Genomic DNA, 25,805 nt, shown 5'->3' with positions numbered 1-25,805 from the left:
ACTATAGGCCAGTCAGCCTAATGTCGATCATTGGGCAAATGCTAGAGTCCATTATTACAGAAGAAATAGCAGGACATTTAGAAAAGCTTAACACAATCAGTCAACACCTCTTTTGTTATCTCTTGCCCCACCCCTGCTTTATTTGCTTAAAACCTATTACATTTCTAATATTTGCCAGTTCTGATGAAAGGTCACTGACCTGAAATGTTAACTCTGCTTCTCTCTCCACAGATGCTGCAAACCTGCTGAATATTTCCAGCATTTCTTTCTTTTATTTCATACAGTCAACATGGTTTTGTGAAAGGGAAATCATGTTTGACAAATTTGCTAGAGTTCTTTGAGGATATAACAAGCAGAGTTGATAAAGGGGAGCCGGTAGATGTAGTGTATTTAGATTTCCAGAAGGCATTCCATAAGGTGCCACATAAAAAAATAATTGCTTAAGATAGGAGCTCATGCTATTGGGGGTAATGTATTAACATGGATTGAGGATTGGTTAAATCACAGAAGACAGAGTCCAGATTAATGGGTCTTTTTCAGGTTGGAAAGATGTAACTAGTGGAGTGCCACAAGGATCAGTCCTAGGGTTTCAATTATTTACTATCTATATTAATGACTTGGAGGAGGGGGCAGAGTGTAATATATCCAAATTTGTTGACGATACGAAAATAGGTGGGAGGGCATGCTGTGATGACATGAGGAATCTGCACGGGGATATAGATAGGTTGAGTGAGTGGGCAAAAATTTGGCAGATGGAGTTTAATGTAGGAAAGTGTGAGGTCCATGCACTTTGGTAGGAAGAATCAAAAGGCAGACTATTATTTAAATGGAGACAGATTCCAAAAAAGTGCAGCACAGAGGGATCTGGGTGTTTTTGTGTTCCATGCACAAGAAGTTAGCATGCAGGTGCAGCAAGTAATTAAGAAGGCAAATGGAATTTTGGCCTTTATTGCTAGAGGTTGGAGTTTAAAAATAGGGAAGTCTTGTTACAACTGTACAGGGTGTTGGTGAGGCTACACCTAGAGTACTGTGTACAATTTTGGTCCCCGTATTTAAGGAAGGATATACTAGCATTGGAGGCAGCTCAAAAGAGATTCACTAGGCTGATTCCGGGATGAAGGGGTTGACTTATCAAGAACGGCTAAACAGGTTAGGCCTTTATTCATTAGAGTTTAGAAGAATGAGGGGTGATCTTATTGAAATGTACAAGATTCTGAGGGGGCTTGACAGGGTAGATGTTGAGAAGATGTTTCCACTAGTGGGAGAATCTTGAACTAGGGGACGTAGTTACAGAATAAGGGGACACCCATTTAAAACTGAGATGCTAAGAATTTCTTCTCTCAGAGGGTAGTGAATGTCTGGAATTCTCTACCCTAGAGAGTTGTGGAGGCTAGATTACTGAAAGTATTTAAAGAGGAGGTAGATAGATTTTTGAAATATCGAGGACTTGAGGGCTATGAGGAGCTGGCACGAAAGAGGAGTTGAGGTCTGGGGCAGATCAGCCAATGATCTTATTGAATGGCAGGGCAGGCTTGAGGGGCTGAATGGCCGACTCCTGCTCCTATTTCTTACGTTCTTATGTCTAGAGAGAGCAAGAGAGGAGATCAAGCCAATATCACAGCCTGTGAGAAGGATCTAGCAGGCAAGAGAAGAACCATGCTGATCAAGAACAGCCACCACAACAGAGACATCACAAAGTGACTTTTGGACTAATCATCTGTGAAAGTAACAAACTACACACCACCAGCTTTGGGCTGTATTACAACCACTAAAGCTCTACTCTACCTCTGCAAGTTCAAGACTGCAAATAATCAGGCCTGCAACTTTTGGGGAAAAAAAGACTTTTCCTCCCGAGAAGGCTCCATAATCTTCTGTAAAGCATGCACACTTGCCTCACTTGGGACTTTAAACTACCTGTTACCCTTTTCTCTCTATCTATTCTTGTATACGTGTGGGTGAATGTATGAGTGAGGTTGTGAACATTTTGGGATTTGTTTAAAAGCCATTTTTTAATCTATGAGCTAACCTGTCATTTGTCAGTTTATTTGACTGTAAAGATTCTTCGGGGCTGAGGTATTATTTTGAGAAAACATGATTGCGGTCAGTTGGGAGATGAACAGTAGGAACCACCCACACCCCTTGCCACCTATCCATAACACCTGAAATAGTGAAGAATTTAGCTAGCTGCTTTAAACTTACTCCTGAAACAGAAGAATAAAGCATGGAATCAGAGTTTGAAAAGATAACCCGAGCTAGAATTCAGTCGCAAAGGGAAGCGATGCAGATACAGTTGGAAAAACAGAAACTGCAATTGCGGAAGAAAAATGAGGAGAAAGAGTCTCAACTTCAAAAGAAGAGAGTTTCAGTTAAGAAGAGAGGGAGTAGCAAGAAAGTTTGAGTTAGAAAGGCTGCAAACACCAGATGAGAATACCGCCAGCAATTACAACAGTTTTCCCAATGCAGAACAGAACTTTGACATTGCAAGACACTCAAGACTAGTGTCAAAATTTAATGAGGAGGTTGAATCTTATTTTATCTCATTTGAAAAAATAGCTAATAGACTAAAATGACCAAAGGAGCATTGGAATATCTTCCTGCAAGGCAAATTGGTGGGCAGAGCTCGTAAAGCTTTTTCTCTGTTATCAAAAGAGTGTTCTTCTGACTACAAATAAACTAAAACAGCAATTCTAAATGCATGAGTTAGTAGTCGAAGCCTATTGACAGAAATTTAGAAACGCTAGGAAAAGACCTATCCGGACTTTTATTGAATTTGAAAGAATTAAACATATGGCTTTCGATCGTTGGTTCTGATCTCAAGCTAGACCTCATGAAAATTTGAGAAGTGATTTTGCTACAAGAATTTTAAAGTATTCCTCTCAACAGAAAGATTCATATTGTAGAGCAAACACTTACAAGGGTAAGAGAAGCAGCTGCGAGGGCAGACAATTGAGCTTACTCATAAATCCTTTTTCAGGGAAAACCCTTCCATAACAATCCCCAGAGGTCTGGGAAGGACAGAAAATGGGAAAACAAAAGATGGGGTGCTCGTGAAAAGGGAACCAAAAATGAGAATTCAAGAAGCCCACCACCAGTAAAATGCAGAGGGCTGGCATGCTTTCCACAGACCTGTGTGCTCCCATTGCAGCAAAACACGGTATGTAAAAGCTGAATGCTGGAAGTTAAAAGGCAAACCCATTATTTTGTAGGCGTTCACAAGGCTAGCCTAGAAAAGGATACCCAAGTATATAGCAAGGCAGACCTACCTATGGCCCTAACTAGTAAGGAACCCCGAAAAGAATATTGATGTAGGTGTGGCAGAAGTAGAGGAAATTCCTGAAGACGGTCAGGATTTCATTTTAAAAGGAAAGTTGTCCCCATACCCCTGTAGTGAAAGAGACAAATCTGTTATCATAAAAGCAAAATACTGCGGATGCTGGAAATCTGAAACAAAAACAAGAAATGCTGGATTCACTCAGCAGGTCTGGCAGCATCTGTGGAAAGAGAAGCAGAGTTAACGTTTCGGGTCAGTGACCCTTCTTCGGAACTGACAAATATTAGAAAAGTCACAGATTATAAACAAGTGAGGTGGGGGTTGGGCAAGAGATAACAAAGGAGAAGGTGCAGATTGGACCAAGCCACATAGCTGACCAAAAGGTCACGGAGCAAAGGCAAACAATATGTTAATGGTGTGTTGAAAAATCTGTTATCCTGCTTCAAGACATGGGGCGCTCAATTCCTCAAGCTGGGTAAAAGAATGCTTTCCCACGAGAGAGCTTGCTAAAAGAGAACGTTCTGACAAAAGGGATTGAGGGGAGGATACATGTCTGTACTCCTGTATCGGGTCCACTTGCAGTGTGACTTCATTTCTGGACTGGTTACTGTAGGGATTGTCCCTAGTCTACCTGTGGCCGTATAGACTTGCTACTCAGCAATGATTTGGCTGGAGGTAAGGTGGTAGCAACCCCAGTGGTCTTAGACCAGCCAAATGAGGTCAGGGAGACAGAACAAATACAGGAGGAAGTCCCTGGAATCTTTGCTGCCTGTATAGTAACCAGGGCCATGGCCAAGCAAGCTTACCCAGGGAGAGCTGAGCCAGTAAATCAGTCAGATGACTCAGACATCTGGCTGGCTGAAACATTTTTTGGAAACGTAGGGGAAGAAAAGGAGGTATACAGTAGAACCTCCTTAATAGGCAGACCCTAATTTTAAAAAGGATATTACAGACAGCCTATTCTGAGGCACAGGCAATAAAAGTAGTAGAGGAACAAAGCAGTAACGAGGACAAACTGGACGACGAAGAGAACCCTGAAAGTTCTAAAATTGAACCCCCTACTTCCAAATTGGAAAAGACTGAAATTCGAAGGAGATTAGACACAATGCTTGACTATCTTTCTGAATGGCTAAGACAGGACCTAACCACCTTAATGAAGTTCAAGGACACCTGTAGGGACAAACCAGGTTGCAAACCCTTAACAATACACGATGTGGATGTAGGAGAGACGCCACCAATAAAACCGAACCCCTATAGATTGAACCCCAATAAGCTAGCTCAGGTCCACCAGGAAATCTAGTACATGCTGGAAAATTATTTAATTGAACCCCGCCTCAGCATCTGGAGCTCTCCTATATAGTATTAGATCCCAAACCTGATGGTTCAGTCAGACTCTACGTTGATTATCACAAGGTCAATGTAATCACCAGAACCAACTCATCCAATTCAAGACTGTATAGACCAAATAGGAAATTTCACCTACATCAGTAAAATAGATTTATTAAAAAGATATTGGCAAGTTCCAATGACCCAGCAGGCAAAGGAAATTTGCCTGTGACACCCCCCGATAGCTTATTTCAGTGCAAAGTAATGCCATTCGGTCTGAAAAATGCCCCAGACCATGTTTGGAAGATTAATGAACCAGGTGGTAGCTGGTTTAAACAACTGTGTTGTTCACCTCAATGACTTTTTAGTTTTCAGCAACACCTGGGAGGACCATTTAAATCATTTAAGGGAACCGTGGCACACCTAATGGCCAACTTGGCAAAAAGTGAATTTGCCAAAGTAACCTATTTAGGCCATGTTGTAGGTCAAGGACGAGTGTTGCCAAGGGAAACAAAAGTGCAAGCCTTGGTAAATTTCCCCATTCCAAAAACCAAGAGGGAAATCTCGCGCTTCCTGGGGATGTATGGGTTCTATCGTAACTTTGTTCTCAACTTCACTTTAGCTGCTTCCTGAATAAACTTGATCAAGAAAAGTGCAAAAGTGGTGTGGTCAGACTAGTGCCAGCTAGCATTCGGAAAAATTGAAGGCAATTTTAAGAAATGACGCAATATTGGCAGCCCCAAAATTCAATAAACCTTTTAAGAAGGCTATTAATGCCAGTGATGTTGGAGTAGGTGCAGTTTTACTCCAAGATGATAATTCAGGCTTTGAAATACCAATTGGCTATTTCTCAAAACAAAGTAGACAAACACCAAAAGAAATACTCCACCATAGAAAAAGAAATATTAGGGCTCCTCCTCGCTCTTCAAAGTTTTGGTGTCTACGTGAATAATGGGCACAAAGAGATTCAAATTTACACAGACCACAATTCGCTCACATTCCTGGCAAAATTAACAGTTAAAAATGCCAGGCTTTTTTGATGGAGTTTACTTCTCCAACTGTTCAACCTAAAAATTATTCACATAGTGGGAAAAAACAATGTCCTGACCGATTCATTGGAGATGATTTAAAAAAAACACTATCAACAAAAGCTTGTACTGAACTCACAAAGCCTGAGGAGTTATGAAATGAATGTGTGTGGTGGTGTGACCTTATATCTTTCTTACTAAGCCACCAGAAACAAAAAAAATGAAATCCAAAACATTTCATTTTTTCCCTTTTTCGGGGAGGAGTCACATTGCAGCGATGAAAATACAAGTGTCATGCTAGACCCCCACCTGCTAAGAATGAGGCGTATTAATTTTGTCATATGAACATTGATTTGAAAATTGTTGCTGAAGTGAAGAAAAAATCACCAGGCCCTTGGCTGGAAAGACATTTGCATATTAACAGACAGTGCTTGTGGAAACAAAAGGGGTTACTTCCCTTATCCATTTTAACCCACAATGGACCTTGAGCACCAGACATTGAAGATGAGGGAGCTCAAATTTCAGGATGACTGCTGGGATGGCCAAATCCATAAACAGACGTGGTCAGACCAGCTGCCCACGTCACTAGCCTGCTTGGCAACCTGGTTTTTGTGAAGTTTACAAACAGTTTGAATTCAGAGACTGCAGTAGGCTCCTGGACTAAAAAATGACCTCTCCTGTCCGGCTCGCGTGCTCTTTCTCATGGAACTCCAAATCCACTGAAGACACATGAGCCCCAAGAGAGAAAGATCTCCTACAGCGAACAAGGTTTAAGAAGAATACTGGGCCCCAATGAAGAGCAAGATCTACCTACAATCAAGGACTCTACAGTGAGCTCAAAGAACTGTAATAACAACCCTCTTCAGAGATTGCCTCAAACTTTTCCACTTTATTTTTCTTCTCTTTTCTGTCTCTATCTGCATGCGTGCATTGCGTATGCATGCTAGCATAGGCGTGTCATGTATCCGTAGGTGTTAACCAAATTAGAGTTTAAGTTTAATAAATTTCAAAATTTCTTCTTTAAACCTAAGAAAACCTGTTTGTGCATTATAATTGGAAAGCAGTGAACAAGGATTCGCCAAGCGGGAGCTAAAAACACGGTGTGTTTAAAATTAAACCCTGTTACGGTAAGATCAGCTGAAGGCTGAGAGAGATCTCTCAGACCCCTTTTTCACCTGATCGTAACACAAGAAATAAACTTAAGAGTTTAAAAAAAATTAGAACAATTTTAAAAGACTGGTACATTTGCTTTCAGCAAGATGGAGGACACTGTCACATGAAGAATACCACCTTCTGCACTACAATACACATCCTTGTCTGCTAGAACTAAAACCAGTTAGCCCTATCTACATGGAAATGAGACAGCTTATCACACATGGATGTGAGCTGTACACAAAATGAGCTAAAACAAAGATGCCCTCAGAATTTACGTTTCCAGTTATCCTCCACCTCAATAGAATATGAACAGCCCTCATATAATGGGGGCATCAAAATCTGTTGTACCTGCCCATCAAGAACTGAGACCTGAAGTCATGTGGGCAAAATTAAGACTCAGTGCTTTTACCTTTTTGAATCATTTTGAAGAACAAAGGAGTCTTGCCAGTTCAGCCATCAAGTCATCAACATCAACCTAGTCTCCCTCCAACCACATGGTCAACATTGAAAGCTATCTTGAATTCCAGTACAAGGCTGAGAGAGAGAGACCAGTTCCAGCTAACATTTGAACTCTCCTGAGATAAGTTGAAAGCCATCTGCTGCAGAGAAAAGAGGGTGCCTCATTTAAAAACCACCCCTCCACTTGTGAAAACTGAGCTAAGAATACCTCCTCCGCCTGGCTGAACTTGTTCTCACATTGAACAACTTCTCCGTCAACTCCACTCACTTCCTTCTAGTAAAAGGTGTTGCTGTGGGTACCCGTATGGGCACTAGTTATGCCTGTCTTTTTGTGGGATATGTCGAACATTCCTTGTTCCAGTCCTACTCAGGCACCCCCCCCCCCCCCAACTCTCTTTCCGGTACATTGTTGACTGTATCGGTGCTGTTTCCTGCTCCCACCCGGAACTAGAAAACTTTACAACTTTGCTTCTACTTTCCACCCTTCTCTCACTTTCACATGGTCTATCACCAACACTTCCCTTCCCTTCTTCGACTTCTCTGTCTCCATCTCTGGGGATAGGCTGTCTACTAAAATTCATTATAAACCCACCGACTCCCATAGCTACCTCGACTACACTTCTTCACACCCTGCCTCCTGTAAGGATTCCATTCCATTCTCCCAGTTTCTCTGTCGCCGATGCATCTGCTCTGATGATGCTACCTTCCGCGACAGTGCTTCTGATATGCCTTCCTTTTTCCTCAAATCGAGGATTCCCCCCACTGTGGTTGACAGGGTCGTCAACTGTGTCTGGCCCATTTCCCGCACATCTACCCTCACCCCTTCCCCTCCCTCCCAGAACCGTGACAGGGTTCCCCTTGTCCTCATTTTCCACCCCACCAGCCTCCAGATCCAAAGGATCATCCTCCGCCACTTCTGCCACATTCAGCATGATGCCACTACCAAAGGCATCTTCCCCCTCCCTTCCCCTGTCAGCATTCCTAAGGGATCATTCCCTCCACGACACCCTCGTCCACTTCTCCATTACCTCCACCACCCCATACCCTTCCCACGGCATCTTCCCATGCAATCGCAGGAGGTGTAATACCTGCCCATTTACTTCCTCTCTCCTCACTATCCAAGGCCCCAAACACTCCTTTCAGCTGAAGCAGCGATTGACTTATACTTCTTTCAATTTAGTATCCTGTATTCGTTGCTCACAATGTGGTCTCATCGACACTGGGGAGACCAAACGCAGATTGGGTGACCGCTTTGCAGAACACCTCCGCTCAGTCTGAAAGCATGACCCCGAACTTCCGGTTCCACTGCTCTCATGCCCACATCTCTGTCCTGGGATTCCTGCAGTGTTCCAGGGAACATCAACGCAAGCTCAAGGAACAGCATCTCATTTACCGATTAGGCGCGCTGCGGCCTGCTGGACTGAGCATTGAGTTCAATCATTTCAGAGCATGACGGGGTCCCCCTTTTTATGGTTAGTTATTATTTTTTTCTTTGGGTTATTTTATTTTAGTTTTTTTAGTTTGTTTCTACCGTGCCTACCCACTGTTTGTTTTTTTTAATGTTTGTGCTTGGAGTGCTTTGTGCTTTACAGTCTATTCACACCCTCTCTGTACTAACGCTTTGTCTTTCAGCATACCATTAATATACCATTTGCCTTTGTTCCCTGACCTTCTGGTCAGTTATTCTCTGTGACCCTCTCCTATCAACACCTCTTTTGTTATCTGTTGCCCCACCCCCTGCTTTACTTGCTTAAAACCTATTACATTTCTAATATCTGCCAGTTCTGATGAAGGGTCACTGACCTGAAACGTTAACTCTGCTTCTCTCTCCACAGATGCTGCCCGACCTGCTGAATATTTACAGCATTTCTTGTTTTTATTACCTAAGAATAGCAGCCACTGTCTTGAAACTGAAGTGAACCGCCAGTAGTTCCTCAGCAACCCACCAAATGCAAGACAAACAGCAAACAGGCCTGCAACTTCAAAACTCACCTTCCGGGAGCATCCCACAGGTTTTTCTGAAACAACAGACTTCTGCGCCTTGAACTCTTAACACCTCTGACCCTTTTCCTTCTATCTATCTACTCTTGTGTGTGCCTGTGAGAGAGAATGTGTACGTGGGTAATGTTGTTCAATAAATATTTAATCTTCTGTTTTAAACCTACGAGAAAACCTGTCACTCTTTATTTGACAAACAAAACACAAGGGCTGCAACACGAATAATACGAAAATACTGTCTGGTGAGTTGGGAGGTGAACAGTGGAAACCAGCCACGTCATCACTCACTTGACTATAGTACTAGGAAGTTTGATGGAGGAAGCTGTCAAGAAGTAGTACTATTACAGACCTCTTAAGATTGAAATGAGGAGGACGTATCTTTTCCACTCCCTACTGCCAAGTGCTTAGACTAAATGAGAATACAAAAATTTGAAAGTGGCATGAATTGGCAGCCCAGGCAGAGTGCATTCTATATCAAAAAATACAAGTTAAATCTACAAATGTGGGAACAGCAGAAATGAGGGATTGTTGGAGAGAATTGTGTTACACCCTCAGTTGAGACACTAATAAGATATAAGAATTACATGACAAGATTTCACGTTTTAAGATTTTTACTATAACAACTAAATGAAAAATCAACATTAATTAAACAGTACACCAAATTACAGAGAAAGGTATTTCCCATTAACTTAATAAAACACTCAAAGACCACATTTATATATTACATAGTGTTCTCAGCGAATAGATATCTTTGCAGTTAAAAGTCCCAAACTCCTCCCAGCTGTAATGGGTTGGATCTTCTAGTATCCTCCTCAAAGCCAACGTTCTCTTCACTCACTTCTTCCGAGCACATTTGACTGGACTTCCGTTAATAAGGCAATCTCTGGTGATCCCATAGGTCTTTTCTCCTCCGCAAAACCTCAAGCCTTCAAGCTGGGTTCAAATCGTAGCAGCCTTTTGCTGTATCGGTGATTTGAGAGCAGCTGTCTCTTCAGAAAACTACCCACTGGCCTCTCACTCACTCTTTAGGCTGCACAGCTCTCCTGGTCTTAGTGTCTTCCTTTCAGACACCTAGGAAAGCGTCTTGAATTTATCCAGATGAAAAGTCAATAGTCATTTGCCTTTGATAATTCCCGGAGTCCATAAGTCTGACCATAGCAAAACCAATTGAGCCTTCCTTTGTTTCCAGGTGTTAAAATTTGCAACTCAAATCTGCAACTTAGACCCCCCCTGCTCCCTGTTTACTATCTGAGAGCCTAGGAGAGCAAAACCTTTAGGTGTTACAACTTTGAATCCTGCTTTCAAAAGGGTCTTTGATCTGAGTTCCTTGTTCTCATGTTAGTCAAGATCTCTGGCTTGTCTCTGGGCAGAATTTGTGTGAGGTTACGTTTCCTCCAAATGTCCATTTTATACTGCATTAAAGATCACCGTTTTTAAAATATAACCATACTACAAAGTACAGCATTCAAAGCAATGGAAATCAGAGAAAAGAGAGAACATAACTTTTGTATATGAATAAATCATGAAAAATCAATATATCTACCAGATTCACATTTCATGTAAATAATGAAAGAGCTCAAGAAGAGACAAAGACAGGAGGTTACCAAGTATGAAGGAATGATGCTGAAATTCTATAATATGATTGCACACAGTCTCATCTCAGAAATATGGTAAAACCTTGAGAAAATGCTAAATCAAAGATCTATATAATGTATAAGAAAGGGAACGAAGCCTGCAGGAATTTCATTTGATTTGGTCAAAGGCACAGAACAATCATTTCATATTGGCTATCTTGCAGAATATGTTGGTTTAATGAGAATGTAGAGGCTATTAAATGGCTGGTTTATAGTTTTAGTATAAGAAAAGCTTTAGATCGATAGTTTGATAATTAAAACATCTCATTTATTTTGTTCCCATTGGTAACTGATGGCTCAATGTGGATCTACCTAGTGCTGCGTATCTTACAATTTGTGTATCTGGAGTAGGTTACCTTCAAAGGATTTATGTTCGACAGAGATATTTGAAAAATAATCTATTTTTATCTGGTGCTTTTGACAGGTTCCTTTGCAGCTGATTGAAAGTGTTGAATGTCGTGAGATGTTCAGTCTTCATTTGACTTGCAAAGACTGCAAAGTTATCAGGTACATAAATTTGGATTATAGGAGACATTTTTATTTGTTTTTAGATTTTTAACTTTTTATAATGCTAAGTGTCTTTTAGATTAAAGGAGTATTCTTTTACATATATTAATGTCACATTTATGAAAAACATTTACAATTGTAGATATTCACTGACACATTCTATCATCTTCTTTGACCTCCTTATCTCGAGAGACAATGGGTAAGCGCCTGGAGGTGGTCAGTGGTTTGTGAAGCAGCGCCTGGAGTGGCTATAAAGGCCAATTCTAGAGCGACAGGCTCTTCCACAGGTGCTGCAGAAAAGTTTGTTTGTCGGGGCTGTTTCACAGTTGGCTCTCCCTTTGCGCTTCTGTCTTTTTTCCTGCCAACTGCTAAGTCTCTTCGACTCGCCACACTTCAGCCCCGCCTTTATGGCTGCCCGCCAGTTCTGGCGATCGCTGGCAACTGACTCCCACGACTTGTGATCAATGTCACAGGACTTCATGTCGCGTTTGCAGACGTCTTTAAAGCGGAGACAAGGACAGCCGGTCGGTCTGATACCAGTGGCAAGCTCGCTGTACAATGTGTCTTTGGGGATCCTGCCATCTTCCATGCGGCTCACATGGCCAAGCCATCGCAAGCGCCGCTGACTCAGTAGTGTGTATAAGCTGGGGATGTTGGCCGCCTCGAGGACTTCTGCATTGGAGATACGGTCCTGCCACCTGATGCCAAGTATTATCCGGAGGCAGCGAAGGTGGAATGAATTGAGACGTCGCTCTTGGCTGACATACGTTGTCCAGGCCTCGCTGCCATAGAGCAAGGTACTGAGGACACAGGCTTGATACACTCGGACTTTTGTGTTCCGTGTCAGTGTGCCATTTTCCCACACTCTCTTGGCCAGTCTGGACATAGCAGTGGAAGCCTTTCCCATGCGCTTGTTGATTTCTGCATCTGGAGACAGGTTACTGGTGATAGTTGAGCCTAGGTAGGTGAACTCTTGAACCACTTCCAGAGCGTGGTCGCCGATATTGATGGATGGAGCATTTCTGACGTCCTGTCCCATGATGTTCGTTTTCTTGAGACTGATGGTTAGGCCAAATTCATTGCAGGCAGCCGCAATCCTGTTGATGAGTCTCTGCAGACACTCTTCTGTGTGGGATGTTAAAGCAGCATCGTCAGCAAAGAGGAGTTCCCTGATGAGGACTTTCCGTACTTTGGTCTTCACACTTAGACGGGCAAGGTTGAACAACCTGCCATCTGATCTTGTGTGGAGGAAAATTCCTTCTTCTGAAGACTTGAACGCATGTGAGAGCAGCAGGGAGAAGAAAATCCCAAACAGTGTGGGTGCGAGAACACAGCCCTGTTTCACGCCACTCAGGATAGGAAAGGGGTCTGATGAGGTGCCGCTATGCTGAATTGTGCCTTTCATATTGTCATGGAATGAGGTGATGATACTTAGTAGCTTTGGTGGAAATCCAATCTTTTCTAGTAGTCTGAAGAGACCACGTCTACTGACGAGGTCAAAGGCTTTGGTGAGATCAATGAAAGCAATGTAGAGGGGCATCTCTTGTTCGTGGCATTTCTCCTGCATCTGACGAAGGGAGAACAGCATGTCAATGGTTGATCTCTCTGCACGGAAGCCACTCTGTGCCTCAGGGTAGACGCGCTCGGCCAGCTTCTGGAGCCTGTTTAAAGCGACTCGAGCAAAGACTTTCCCCACTATGCTGAGCAGGAAGATTCCACGGTAGTTGTTGCAGTCACCGCGGTCACCTTTGTTTTTATAGAAGGTGATGATATTGGCATCGCGCATGTCCTGAGGTACTGCTCCCTCGTCCCAGCACAGGCAAAGCAGTTCATGTAGTGCTGAGAGTATAGCAGGCTTGGCACTCTTGATTATTTCAGGGGCAATGCTGTCCTTCCCAGGGGCTTTTCCGCTGGCTAGAGAATCAGTGGCATCACTGAGTTCCGATTTTGTTGGCTGTACGTCCAGCTCATCCATGACTGGTAGAGACTGGGCTGCATTGAGGGCGGTCTCAGTGACAACATTCTCCCTGGAGTACAGTTCTAGGTAGTGCTCAACCCAGCGGTCCATTTGCTTGCGTTGGTCAGTGATTATGTCCCCTGATTTAGATTTGAGGGGGGCGATCTTCTTGATGGTTGGCTCAAAAGCTCTCTTAATGCCATCATACATTCCTCTGATGTTTCCGGTGTCTGAGGCCAGCTGAATATGACTGCATAGGTGTTGCCAGTAGTCATTTGCGCAGTGCCTGGCTGTTCTTTGTGCAGTGATTCTGGCAGCTTTAAGTGCTACGGATGTTAACTGGCTGGGGGCTTTCTTGTAGTTGAACAGTGCAATGCGCTTAGCGGCTATGACAGGTTCCAGCTCTTCAATATGAGATTGAAACCAGTCTGCATTCCTCTTCGCACGTTTGCCGTAGGTGGTCAAAGCTGACTCATAGATGGCGTCTCTGATGTGGGCCCACTTGGTCTCAGCATCCCCTGTGGGAGTGTTTCGAAGGGCTTTTACAAGCGAATTTAGAAATTTTGTAACAGCTGTGGATGAGAAATTCTGCTCGTGTTGATGCGCGGGTGGCCCTTCTGCTTGGAATGATGCAGCTTCTTTGGTTTGAGTCTAACCTTGCTGCACAACAGGGAGTGGTTGGTGTCGCAGTCCGCACTGTGGAAGCTGTGTGTGATTTGAACACTGTTTAAGGAGGCTCGCCTTGTGACGATGAAGTCTAGCTGGTGCCAACGACGCGATCTTGGGTGCCTCCATGAAACCTGATGACAGGGTTTAGTGTGAAAGAACGAGTTGGTGATGCAGAGGTTATGATAGGTACACAACTCAAGCAGTCTCTGTCCATTTTCATTCATCTTTCCAACTCCATAGCGCCCAAGGCAGGAGGGCCATGAGTCATGATCAGGCCCAACCCTGGCATTAAAGTCCCCCAGCAGGAACAGGTGTTGGGGATGCTACTAATGATATTATGGAGTTCCTCATAGAACTGGTCTTTAGCTTCAGATGGGGAGCAGAGTGTCGGAGCATAGATGCTGAGTAGGTGTACTGGACCAGAGGCGGTGAGCAGTCGGATGGACAGTATGCGTTCCGAGCCATTTGAGGGAGGCTCTATCATGCTGAGCAAGGAGTTTCTGATGGCGAAGCCCACTCCATGCTGTCTTAGTTCTTCAGGATCCCTACCCTGCCAGAAAAAGGTGTAGTCTTGCTCTGTTAGAGATCCACTCGCAGGGAGGCGTGTCTCCTGAAGTGCTGCAATGTCTACATTGAGTCTACTGAGCTTGTTGTTAATGATGGCGGTCTTCCGAGAATCGCAGCTCAACATCCCTGGATATAGAGTTTTCAGGCGGGATAGAGAGGGGGATTAAAAAAAGGAGGGGGTAGCATTATTAGTTAAGGAATCAATAACAGCTTTGAGGAGGGATGATATGCTAAATGAATCATCAAACGAGGCCATATGGGTGGAGCTCAGAAATAAAAAAGGGGCAGCCACACTACTAGGAGTATTATAGACCCCCAAATAGTGAGAGGGAGATACAAGAACAAATACGTAGGCAAATTTCTGAGTGCAAAAACTATAGGGCAATAATAGTTGGGGATTTTAACTACCCCAATATCAACTAGGGTACAAACAGTGTGAAGGTCACAGAGGGCACAAAATTCTTGAACTGCGTTCACAAGAACTTTTTTAGCCAGCACGTAACAAGCCCAACGAGAGGGGGCGCAATTCTGGATTTAGTCATCGGTCATGAAGCTGGGCAAGTGGATGAAGTAACAGTGGGTGACCATTTTGGAGATAGTGACCACAATACAGTTAGTTTTAGCATAATCATGGAAAAGGACAAAGATAAAACAGGAGTAAAAGTTCTAAATTGGGGGAAGGCAAATTTTACGAAACTGAGAGGTGACCTGGCGAAAGTGCACTGGATACAGCTACTTGACGGAAAATCAGTGGCAAACCAGTGGGAGGCATTCAAAAGCGAGATACTACAGGCACAGTGTAGGCATGTCCCCACAAAGATAAAGGGTGGTACTGCCAAATCTAGAGCCCCCTGGTTATCTAGAAGCTTACAGGGTAAGTTAACGCAGAAAGAGAAAGCTTATGACGATCACAAAAATCTTAATACTTGAGAAAGCCTAGAGGAGTATAGAAAATGCAGGGGTGAAGTAAAAAAGGAAACTAGAAAAGCCAAGAGAGGACATGAAAAATTATTGGCAGGTAAAATCAAGGAAACCCTGAAGATGTTTTATCAGTACATTAAGAGCAAGAGGATAACTAAGGAAAGGGCAGGGCCTATCAGAGATGTACAAGGGAATTTATGTGTGGATGCAGAAGATGTGGGCAGGGTTCTTTAATGAGTTTTTTGTCTCTTCACAAAGGAGAGGGTTGATGCAGACATTGTAAAGAGGAGGTGCGTGAAATATTAGATCTGATAAGCATAATAAGAGAGGAAGTACTGGAGGGTCTGACATCCTTGAAAGTGGATAAATCGCCAGGGCTGTATGGATTGCATCCCAGGTTGTTAAAGGAAGCCAGGGAGGAAATAGTAGATGTGCTAAGGATCATCTTCAAATCCTCACTGGATACAGGCGAGGTACCAGACGATTGGAGGTCTGCGAACGTTGTACCATTGTTTAAAAAGGGTGTGAGGGATAGGCCAAATAATTATAGGCTGGTCAGTCTGACCTCGATGATAGTCAAATTATTAGAATCAATTCTGAGGGACAAGATAAACTGCCACTTAGAAAGGCACGAATTAATCAGGGATACTCAGCATGGATTTGTTAAGGGAAGGTCATGTCTTACTAACCTGATTGAGTTTTTGAAGAAGTAACAAGGAGGATTGATCAGGGTAGTGCAGTGGATGTGGTCTACATGGATTTTAGTAAGGCATTTGACAATGTCCCGCATGACAGACTTGTCAGTAAAATGAAAGCCCATGGGATACAGGGGAATGTGGTAGGTTGGATCCAAAATTGGCTCAGTGACAGGAAACAAAGGGTAGTAGTTGACTGATGTTTTTGCGAATGGAAAGTGGTTTCCAGTGGCATTCCACAGGGCTCAGTGTTGGGTCCCTTGCTGTTTGTGGTATATATTAATGATTTGGACTTAAATGTGGGAGGCATGATTGGGAAATTTGCTGATGACACAAAAATTGGACATGTAGTTGAAACCACTGACCACCTCCATTGTCTCTCGAGACAAGGAGGCCAAAGAAGAAGTTGATAGTGAAGTTGATAGCTGTAGACTCCAGAATGATATCAATGGTTTGGTCAAGTTGGTGGAAAAGTGGCAAATGGAATTCAATCCAGAAATGTGTGAGGTAATGCATTTGGGGAGGGGCAAACAAAGCCAGAGAATTCACAATATATGGGGGGATATTGAAAGGGGTAGAAAAAGTGAGACAACTTGGAGTGCATGTCCACAGGTCCCTGAAGGTGGCAGGACAGGTAAATATCGTGGTGAAGAAGGCTTATGGAATGCTTTCCTTTTATTGGCTGAGGTATAGAATACAAAAGCAGGGATGTAATGCTGAAACGCTGATTAAGCCACAGCTGGAGTATTGTGTACAGTTCTGGTCAGCGTATTACAGGAAGGACATAATTGCTCTGGACAGAGTAAAGAGGAGGTTTACAAGAATGTTGCCAGGGATTGAAAGTTGCAGCTATGGAGAAAGATTGGATCAGCTAGGGTTGTTTTCCTTAGAACAGAGGAGGCTGAGGGGTGACTTAATTGAGGTATACAAAGTTATGAGGAGCCTAGATAGAGTAGACAGGAAGGGCCTGTTTCCCCTAGCGGAGTGGTCAATTACCAGGGGGGACAGATTTAAGGTGATTGTTATAAGGATTAGAGGGGACATGAGAAAAAAAACTTTTTCACCCAGAGGGTGGTGGGTGTCTGGAATTCACTGCCAGGAATGGTGGTGGAGGCAGAAAGCCTCAATTCTTTTAAAAGGTACCTGGACGTGCACCTGAAGTGCTGTATCCTGCAGGGCTGTGGACCAAGTGCAGGAAGGTAGGATTAGATTAGGTGGCTAGTTTTTTCAGCCAGCACGGACACGATGGGCTGAATGACCACCTTCTGTGCAATAATTTCTCTGTGGTTCTATGGTCAGTACTTCCAACTGTATAGCATTCTCAGCACTACACTGAAGTGTTGATCTAGATTATGTGCTGAAGTGTCTGAAGTGGGGCTTGAATCTTCTGATTCAAAGGTGAGAGTATTACCATTGAGCCAAAGTTGAAGCCATATAATGTCTAAGCAGTTATCTCCTTTAATGAACATGCCCGTAACAAGGAATCTGCTGAGTCCTGTGTCCTTAATGGTAAAATATATAGCATCATATAAGTGAGCATTAAATTTTATTTGTATGTGACTTTTTCAACTAGTTGCTGTAAAGGTTTTAACACATTTCATACATATGATCTTTTTAAAATAAGGTGTCAGTTTTCTACCTTTGAACAATGTCAAGAGTGGGTAAAACGTGTGAACAATGTTATACGGCCACCTGCACGGATAGAAGACCTCTTTGCCTTTGCTTACCATGCTTGGTGTATGGATGTATATGCCAGTGAAAAAGAGCAACATGGAAACTTATGTCGACCAGGTATTGTTCAGGACTGTGTGTTATTTCTCTATATAATAATTTATATGTAAAATTTGTTTCCTCATTATGCAATTTCCTTCAGGAAGGAAGTGCTATTAGAGCAAAACAATTGCAGCTGTCAAGAACTACATTTGTGAACTTGGCTGACAGGAACTGCACTTGTTGCTGGATATATTAAATCTGAATTAATGTTTTTCTCCCATTCCTTCCCTCCCCTACCCCACCAACATTAATCTTCGCCAGCATTGATATTTATGACTTGAAATCATTAGCTACTCTGGAACTCAAAATCATTATTATTTGGAAGACACATTCTCATTTTAGAAATGCACTGGACATGCAACCACTAAGGTTCCAGATTCATTACGAACTCTGTATTAAGTTAGTTGGTCCTAGCTGGGATTGTGATATAAGGCACGGCAGTTGATCTTACTGCCTCTAGTCTATGAAAGGGAAAAATCAACAAAGATCCCTGCTTCTGATCACTGTTCAGGGATCTTTGCTGCAAAGTATTCATGCATGGACATTGAGTGAGCTTAGCTGTAATGCACCATAGTCAAATAACCATCAATACGACTATCTAGGTACTTGTATGAAGAATAACCACTTGAATGAGGTACCAAAAGGTGACTAGCACATTTGAAACCATAATCCCAGTATGAGTCAGAGGAATTCAAGAGAGGAGTGGAGAAAGTTGTGAATGATTTTTCTTTTCAATGTTGTCCTCCTATCTAGTAGATCTCTTGCAATTATAATTATATTTTCTCATTCACCATGAAGTTTCAGTAGATTGTAACTTATTCTAGAGATTTGCAATTCAAATATTTTGAGTAATTGAAGTTACTGATAGCTTATAAAGTCAGAGAAGGACAAGACACTTGAGTTGTCAGTCATTTTCTGTAAAATATCCATTATTTTTCAGGTGAGCATGTTGTTTCAAGATTTAAAAATGAGGTGGAACGAATGTGCTTTGATATGCAAAATGCATGGAGGATCACCAATATCAATGATAAATACAAGTAAGAGCTGTATTTTTTTATTCGTTCATGGGATGTGGGCATCGCTGGCTAGGCCAGCATTTATTGCCCATCCCTAATTGTCCTTGAGATGATGGTGGTGGGGGGCCTTCTTGAATTGCTGCAGTTCTTGGGGCGAAGGTACACCCACAGTGCTGTCAGGAAGGGAGTTCCAGGATTTTGACCCAGCGACAGTGAAGGAACGGTGATATAGTTCCAAGTCAGGATGGTGTGTGGCTTGGAGGGGAACTTGCAGGTGATGGTGTTCCCATGCATCTGCTGCCCTTGTCCTTCTAGGTTGTAGAGGTCATGGGTTTGGAAGGTGCTGTCTAAGGAGCCTTGGGGTGCGTTGCTGCAGTGCATCTTGTAGATGGTACATAGTGCTGCCACTGTGCATCGGTGGTGAAGGGAGTGAATGTTGAAGGTGGTGGGTGGGGTACCAATCAAGCGGGCTGCTTTGTCCTGGATGGTGTCTAGCTTCTTGAGTGTTGTTGGAGCTGCACCCATCCAGGCAAGTGGAGAGTATTCCATCACACTCCTAACTTGTGCCTTGTAGATGGTGGACAGGCTTTGGGGAGTCAGGAGTTGAGTTACTCGCCTCAGAATTCCCAGCCTCTGACCTGCTCTTGTAGCCATAGTATTATAACTGTTGCTCCTGCAAATGCTTCTTATTACTTAATTCTTCAATCATCTAACCTTTAGTGTTGGCCAAATGGGCACAAATATTTGATTCTGTCATTGCAAGCCATTGAAAGTGATGGCTAGGTTTGCCATTGTTGTTTCACATTGCTTAGAAAATTATTTTGATGGAAGTTACGTTGGTGCTGTCCCTTTGTGATGTATCTTAACATTTTATTAACTTTGGAACCTAATGCATATAATTTATCATCTGATTCAAATTAATGTTGATTCCTTTGTTAACTTACTTAATCACTTCCCTGAACATAACACAAAACTTGCCCTGTGCTAATAAATACAAGAATACTTAAGGTTAGCAAAAAACATGTTCGTGAAGTAGCAAAATTTTCTTTTTGCCAACATGCATATTCCTCAGTGTTATGCTTAAAAAGGTTACATGGATCCTTTTATAATGATGTTTGCATATCTATAAGAAAGCATGTTGACATTCTTTTAAAGTGTATCCATAACTTTTTCATCAGCTCCTAGTGCAAGATGATTTGACCATTTGTATTTCAATAGTTCATTGGAACTATGCTGCAATAATTGATGCTTACTTTCTTTCTACTTTCTTGGTCATTTTGCATGGTTAAAATGTTTGAAATATTGATAAAACATTTTTATATATTTGCTTAATGGTGAATATAGTATGCTCTGTTACAGCACGTGTAATTACCATTAAGTGTCCATAATTCTCAAGTAATAAACTGTCGTCAGATTATATTAAGATGTTATGTAAGTAAAATTTGTTACTTTTCATGTATTGCCTTTTATATTCTTTGACTGTCACCATTACAAAATGAAATGACGAGCATTGGGTTAAATATTGTTTTACCTTAATTGCAGGTTATGTGCCAGTTACCCACAGCAGTTACTTGTACCAGCTTGGCTAACTGATAAAGAGCTTGAGAGCGTTGGAAATTTTAGATCATGGAAGAGGATTCCAAGTGTTGTCTACAGGTGAAGAATTGTTTCACAAAGATGAGATCTGTCAAATTAAGCGTGGTACAGTATTAAGTGTGCATTTGATTGTCATTCAGGTCATTTTTATAAGAAGAATTCATAGAGCTGTCCATCTTTCTACTTAAAACAGCAACCTGTCATCCCAATAATTCTAGCAAATCAGCCATTCCTTCCTTTGTGAATTCTTCTCACCAAACCTAGAATGCCTTTGGAAATTAACATACTAGGAACTGTCCATGTGAGATATCCATTGTGTAAGTCCTAAGAAGTTATAGAATGTTGTCTAACCTGGAAAATGATTTCCTTGGGATGCCTTTTGAGCATTGCAATTCAAGAGTCATCTGCAAATAATTGTAAACTGCCCTTGCACAGTCATTTATGACTTCAGTAAGTTCACAATCTGTAACCTCATGGCCCGGCATATCCCCCACTGTACCATTACCATCAAGCCAGGAGACCAACCCTGGTTCAATGTCAAGTGCAGGAGGGCATGCCAGGAGCAGCACCAGGCATATCTCAAAATGAGATGTCAACCTGGTGAAGCTACAACCCAGGACTACTTGCATGCCAAACTGCGTAAGCAGCATGCAATAGACAGAGCTAAGCAATCCCATAATCAACGGATCAGATCTAAGCTCAGCAGTCCTGCCACATCCAGCCGTGAATGGTGGTGGACAATTAAACAACTAACTGGAGGAGGTGGCTCCACAAATATCCCCATCCTCAATGATGGGGGAGCCCAGCACATCAGTGCAAAAGATAAGGCTGAAGCATTTGCAACAATCTTCAGCCAGAAGTGCTGAGTTGATGATCCATCTCTGCCTCCTCCTGAAGTCCCCAGCATCACAGATGCCAGACTTCAGCCAATTCGATTCACTCAGCGTGATATCAAGAAACGACTGAAGGCACTGCATACTGCAAAGCTATGGGCCCTGACAATATTCCGGCAATAGTACTGAAGACCTGTGCTCCAGAACTTGCTGCGCCCCTAGCTAAGCTGTTCCAGTACAGCTACAACACTGGCATCTACCCTGCAATGTGGAAGATTGCCCAGGTATGTCCTGTACACAAAAAGCAGGACAAGTCCAACCCGGCCAATTACCGCCCCATCAGCTTACTCTCAATCATCAGTAAAGTGATGGAAGGTGTCATCAACAGTGCCATCAAGCGGCACTTGGTTAGCAATAACCTGCTCAGTGACGCTCAGTTTGGGTTCCACCAGGGCCACTCAGCTCCTGACCTCATTACAGCCTTGGTTCAAACATGGACAAAAGAGCTGAAGGTGAGGTGAGAGTGACTGCCCTTGACATCAAGGCAGCATTTGACCCAGTATGGCATCAAGGAGCCCTAGCAAAGCTGAGGTCAGGGGGAAAACCCTCCGCTGGTTGGAGTCATGCCTAGCGCAAAGGAAGATGGTTGTGGTTGTTGGAGGTCAATCATCTGAGCTCCAGGACATCACTGCAGGAGTTCCTCATGGTAGTGTCCTAGGCCCAACCATCTTCAGCTGCTTCATCAATGACCTTCCTTCAATCATAAGGTCAGAAGTGGGGATGTTCGCTGATGATTGCACAATGTTCAGCACCATTCGTGACTCCTCAGATACTGAAGCAGTCCGTGTAGAAATGCAGCAAGACCTGGACAATATCCAGGCTTGGGCTGATAAGTGGCAAGTAACATTCGCGCCACACAAGTGCCAGGCAAAGACCATCTCCAACAAGAGAGAATCTAACCATCTCCCCTTGACATTCAATGGCATTACCATTGCTGAATCCCCCACTATCAACATCCTAGGGGCTACCATTGACCAGAAACTGAACTGCAGTAACCATATAAATACCGTGGCTACAAGAGCAGGTCAGAGGCTAGGAATCCTGAGGCGAGTAACTCACCTCCTGACTCCCCAAAGCCTGTCCACCATCTACAAAGCACGTCAGGAGTGTGATGGAATACTCTCCACTTGCTTGGATGGGTGCTGCTCCAACAACCCTCAAGAAGCTCGACACCATCCAGGACAAAGCAGCCCGCTTGATTGGCACCCCATCTATAAACATTCACTCCCTCCACCACCGATGCACAGTGGTAGCAGTGTGTACCATCTACAAGATGCACTGCAGCAATGCACCAAGGCTCCTTAGACAGCACCTTCCAAACCTGCAACCTCTACCAACTAGAAGGACAAGGGCAGCAAATACATAGGAACGCTACGACCTGCAAGTTCCCCTCCAAGTCACACACCATCCTGACTTGGAACTCTTTCGCCGTTCCTTCACTGTCGCTGGGTCAAAATCCTGGAGCTCCCTTCCTAACAGCACTGTGGGTATACCTACCCCAAATGGACTGCAGCGGTTCAAGAAGGCAGCTCACCACCACCTTCTCAAGGGCAATTAGGGATGGGCAATAAATGCTGGCCTGGCCAGTGACACCTACATCCCATGAATGAATAAAAAAAAAAGTTCAATCAGTTTAATGAATATTCACTTTTCTGGTGAGTTGGTTTTCAGTTTAGTAGCTGGCCATCTGACTTAAAGGCTGATTTCATCTGAATAATTTCAGGCTTGCTCAACGATAATGTTGATTCAAATCATTGTATGCGTGCTTTCAGCATCTTCTGCAACAGTGGCATTTGACAAGAAGTTCAATCCCACTTGTTACATCAATGTGTTTTGTTGAATGATGATTTTCTTTAATCCACTGACTGGAGATCTGAATTTATATATATTTTTTTTAAAAGACAAGCTGCCAGCAAAGTCATCCTTTCAGCTTAAGATGATCACCTACTTGGCCCCAGAGAGTGCATTGAATGCTAAAGTGCTTATAAACAGTATCGGAGGAAAGTATATGCCCATACCTTTATACGGATGCACCTGGAGTGCGACCTTGTTTCAGGACCGTTAACGGTGGGGATTGTCTTAGTTTACTTGTGGACGGGGTGGACCTGTTCCTGGATAATGATCTGGCAGGGGCAAAGGTGATAGCTTCCCTGGTGGTTTTAGAGAGACCAAAAGAGGTCAGAGAGACAGAGCAGTTACAGGAAAAGGTCCCCGGCATTTTCCCTGACTGTGTGGTGACCTGGTTCATGGCCATACAAGCTCCGTCAGAGGAAGCTGAACTGGCACTGCAGACAGATGGCCCTACTGTCTGGTTATCTGAAGCCTCCTTTGGGAAGTTAGAGGACCCAGAGAATGGATTAAACAGGTCTTCCTTGGTTGAGGCTCAGCAAACCAACTTAGGGTTAAAAAGGTTAGCACAGTCTGCCCAAACTGAATCTGAAGCAGAGGGAGTTCCAGAGTACTACTATTTAAAGGATGAGATACTGATGAGGAAGAGGAGCCCTGCAGACGAAAAGTGGGCAGTGGTTCATTAGGTAGTGGTGCCGCTGAGGTACTGTAGGGAAATATTGAGAATATCCCACGAGATTCCAATGGCTGGACATGTTGGTATCAGATAAACCAAAGTAGCATTTTCTCTGGCCACAACTCCACAAGCATGTGGTGAAATTCTGTAAGACTTGCCACGTGTGCCAGGTTGTGGGGAAGCCTCAACCTGCAATTAAACCTGCACCCCTAATTCCCATACCGGCTTTTGGAGAACTACTCAGCAGAGTGCTGGTCGACTGTGTGGGACCCCTGCCAAAAACAAAAGGGGGCTACCAGTACCTTCTCACAACTATGGATATTGCGACTCGATTTCCAGAGGCTATCCCTCTAAGAACTATCTCTGCCTAGGTAGTGGTGGAGGGGCTAACCCAGTTCTTCACCCGATATGGGATGCATGCTGAGATCCAGTCGGATCAGGGCACAAATTTTACATCATTTTTCAAAAGATCACGGGTAATCTGGGCATAACTAAAGTCCTCAGCCTACCACCCACAATCTCAAGGGGGTTTGGAGCGATACCACCAGATTCTAAAGACAGTGATCAGGGCAAACTGCTAGGTATACCCCCATGACTGGGACAAAAGGCTGGTATTTCTTCTGTTTGCTACCAGAGACTCTCCTAATGAGTCCACTGGCTTTAGTTCCTTTGAATTAGTTTATAGACACGAGGTGAGAGGTCCTCTAAAATTAATCAAGGAGAGGTTTTTGGGACCCAGGGATGAATCTTCTCTGTTAGACTACACCTCCACGTTCTGAGAACAGCTCACGGGAGCCTTCGTGGTGGCTCAGGAGCACCTAAAAAAAAAACCTCCCAGACAGCTTTGAAAAAGCAGGCGGATAAATGTGCCAAGGCCAGAACATTTCAGCCTGGAGACCATGTGTTAGTGCTATTACCAATACAGGGAGAACCATTGAAAGCTCAGTTCAGTGGCCCGTACAGAGTAATAAAGAGAATTAGCCAGGTGAATTATATAATTGACACCCCAGATCGTAGGAAAAAGCAAAGGCTGTGCCACATCAATATGTTAAAACAGTATCACAGCCGGGAAAGGGACAAAGAAGCACAGGCCTGTCAGGCATTCAGGAAAAAGGAGGGTGAAAGGGATAGTGAGGACGAATTCGAGGAACGCCTGGAAGATTCCCCTTACTGTCCGGTTAGCTAAAACTGAAATGTTAGGGAAATTAGACACCGTACTGTCCTATTTAAACGCTGGACAGAGGAGAGACCTAACAAGGCTGCTCTCAGCGTTGAAAGACAAACCAGGGTGCACAACCCTAACCCTACACAATGTGGATCTAGGAGAGACCCCTCGCATAAAACAAGATCCCCATCGCTTAGGAAACTGGTTCAGGAGGAAATTCAGAATGAAGAGCTGAAAATTAAAGATTTAAATTCTGATGGGAGACACAGAAAAGCTCATAAGCCAAAGGAAAACCCTAAGCCCAAAAAGGTTTTTATGGCAGATTTGGAAGGTGGTGACGACAAGTCAAGTATCCTAACAGGAGGAATTATGGGCCAGGCTGAATGAGCACAGGAAAAACCATGTACAAAAAGTGCTGGATGATTTTCAAAAAGTTATGAACAACTTTATATCAGTGAGCTCAACTCTGGATTCTGAGAAACTGGAAAAGGAAGATACTGTAGAAATACATGAGGAAATTCAGTGTATGCTGGAGCACAATCTGATTGAGCCCAGTCAAAGCAGTTGGAGTTTCCCAGTTGTGCTCGTGCATAATCCTGGATTTAAAAAAACTAAACTAGAGCATGGCTATGACAGTGAGACTGATGAGTG

The 25,805-nt window shown here is 43.3% G+C and overlaps 1 protein-coding gene across 10 annotated transcripts in view; it reads left to right on the top strand.

Annotated features, from left to right (window-relative positions):
- The window catches only part of mtmr3 (myotubularin related protein 3), a 158,476-nt gene that overhangs the window by 89,582 nt on the left and 43,089 nt on the right, over positions 1-25,805 (top strand). For all 10 annotated transcript variants that reach the window (XM_068055099.1, XM_068055098.1, XM_068055105.1 and 7 more), the window contains 4 exons: positions 11,296-11,378; positions 17,812-17,978; positions 18,901-18,997; positions 20,519-20,632. In XM_068055099.1, the coding sequence (XP_067911200.1) occupies positions 11,296-11,378; positions 17,812-17,978; positions 18,901-18,997; positions 20,519-20,632 (461 nt within the window). The remainder of the gene's footprint in view (positions 1-11,295; positions 11,379-17,811; positions 17,979-18,900; positions 18,998-20,518; positions 20,633-25,805) is intronic.

The sequence above is a fragment of the Heterodontus francisci genome, chromosome 23, assembly GCF_036365525.1.
Source record: "Heterodontus francisci isolate sHetFra1 chromosome 23, sHetFra1.hap1, whole genome shotgun sequence".
Taxonomy (NCBI): Eukaryota; Metazoa; Chordata; class Chondrichthyes; order Heterodontiformes; family Heterodontidae; genus Heterodontus; species Heterodontus francisci.
The sequence above is the reverse complement of the archived record's forward strand: the minus strand, read 5'-3'. Positions and strand labels throughout refer to the sequence as shown.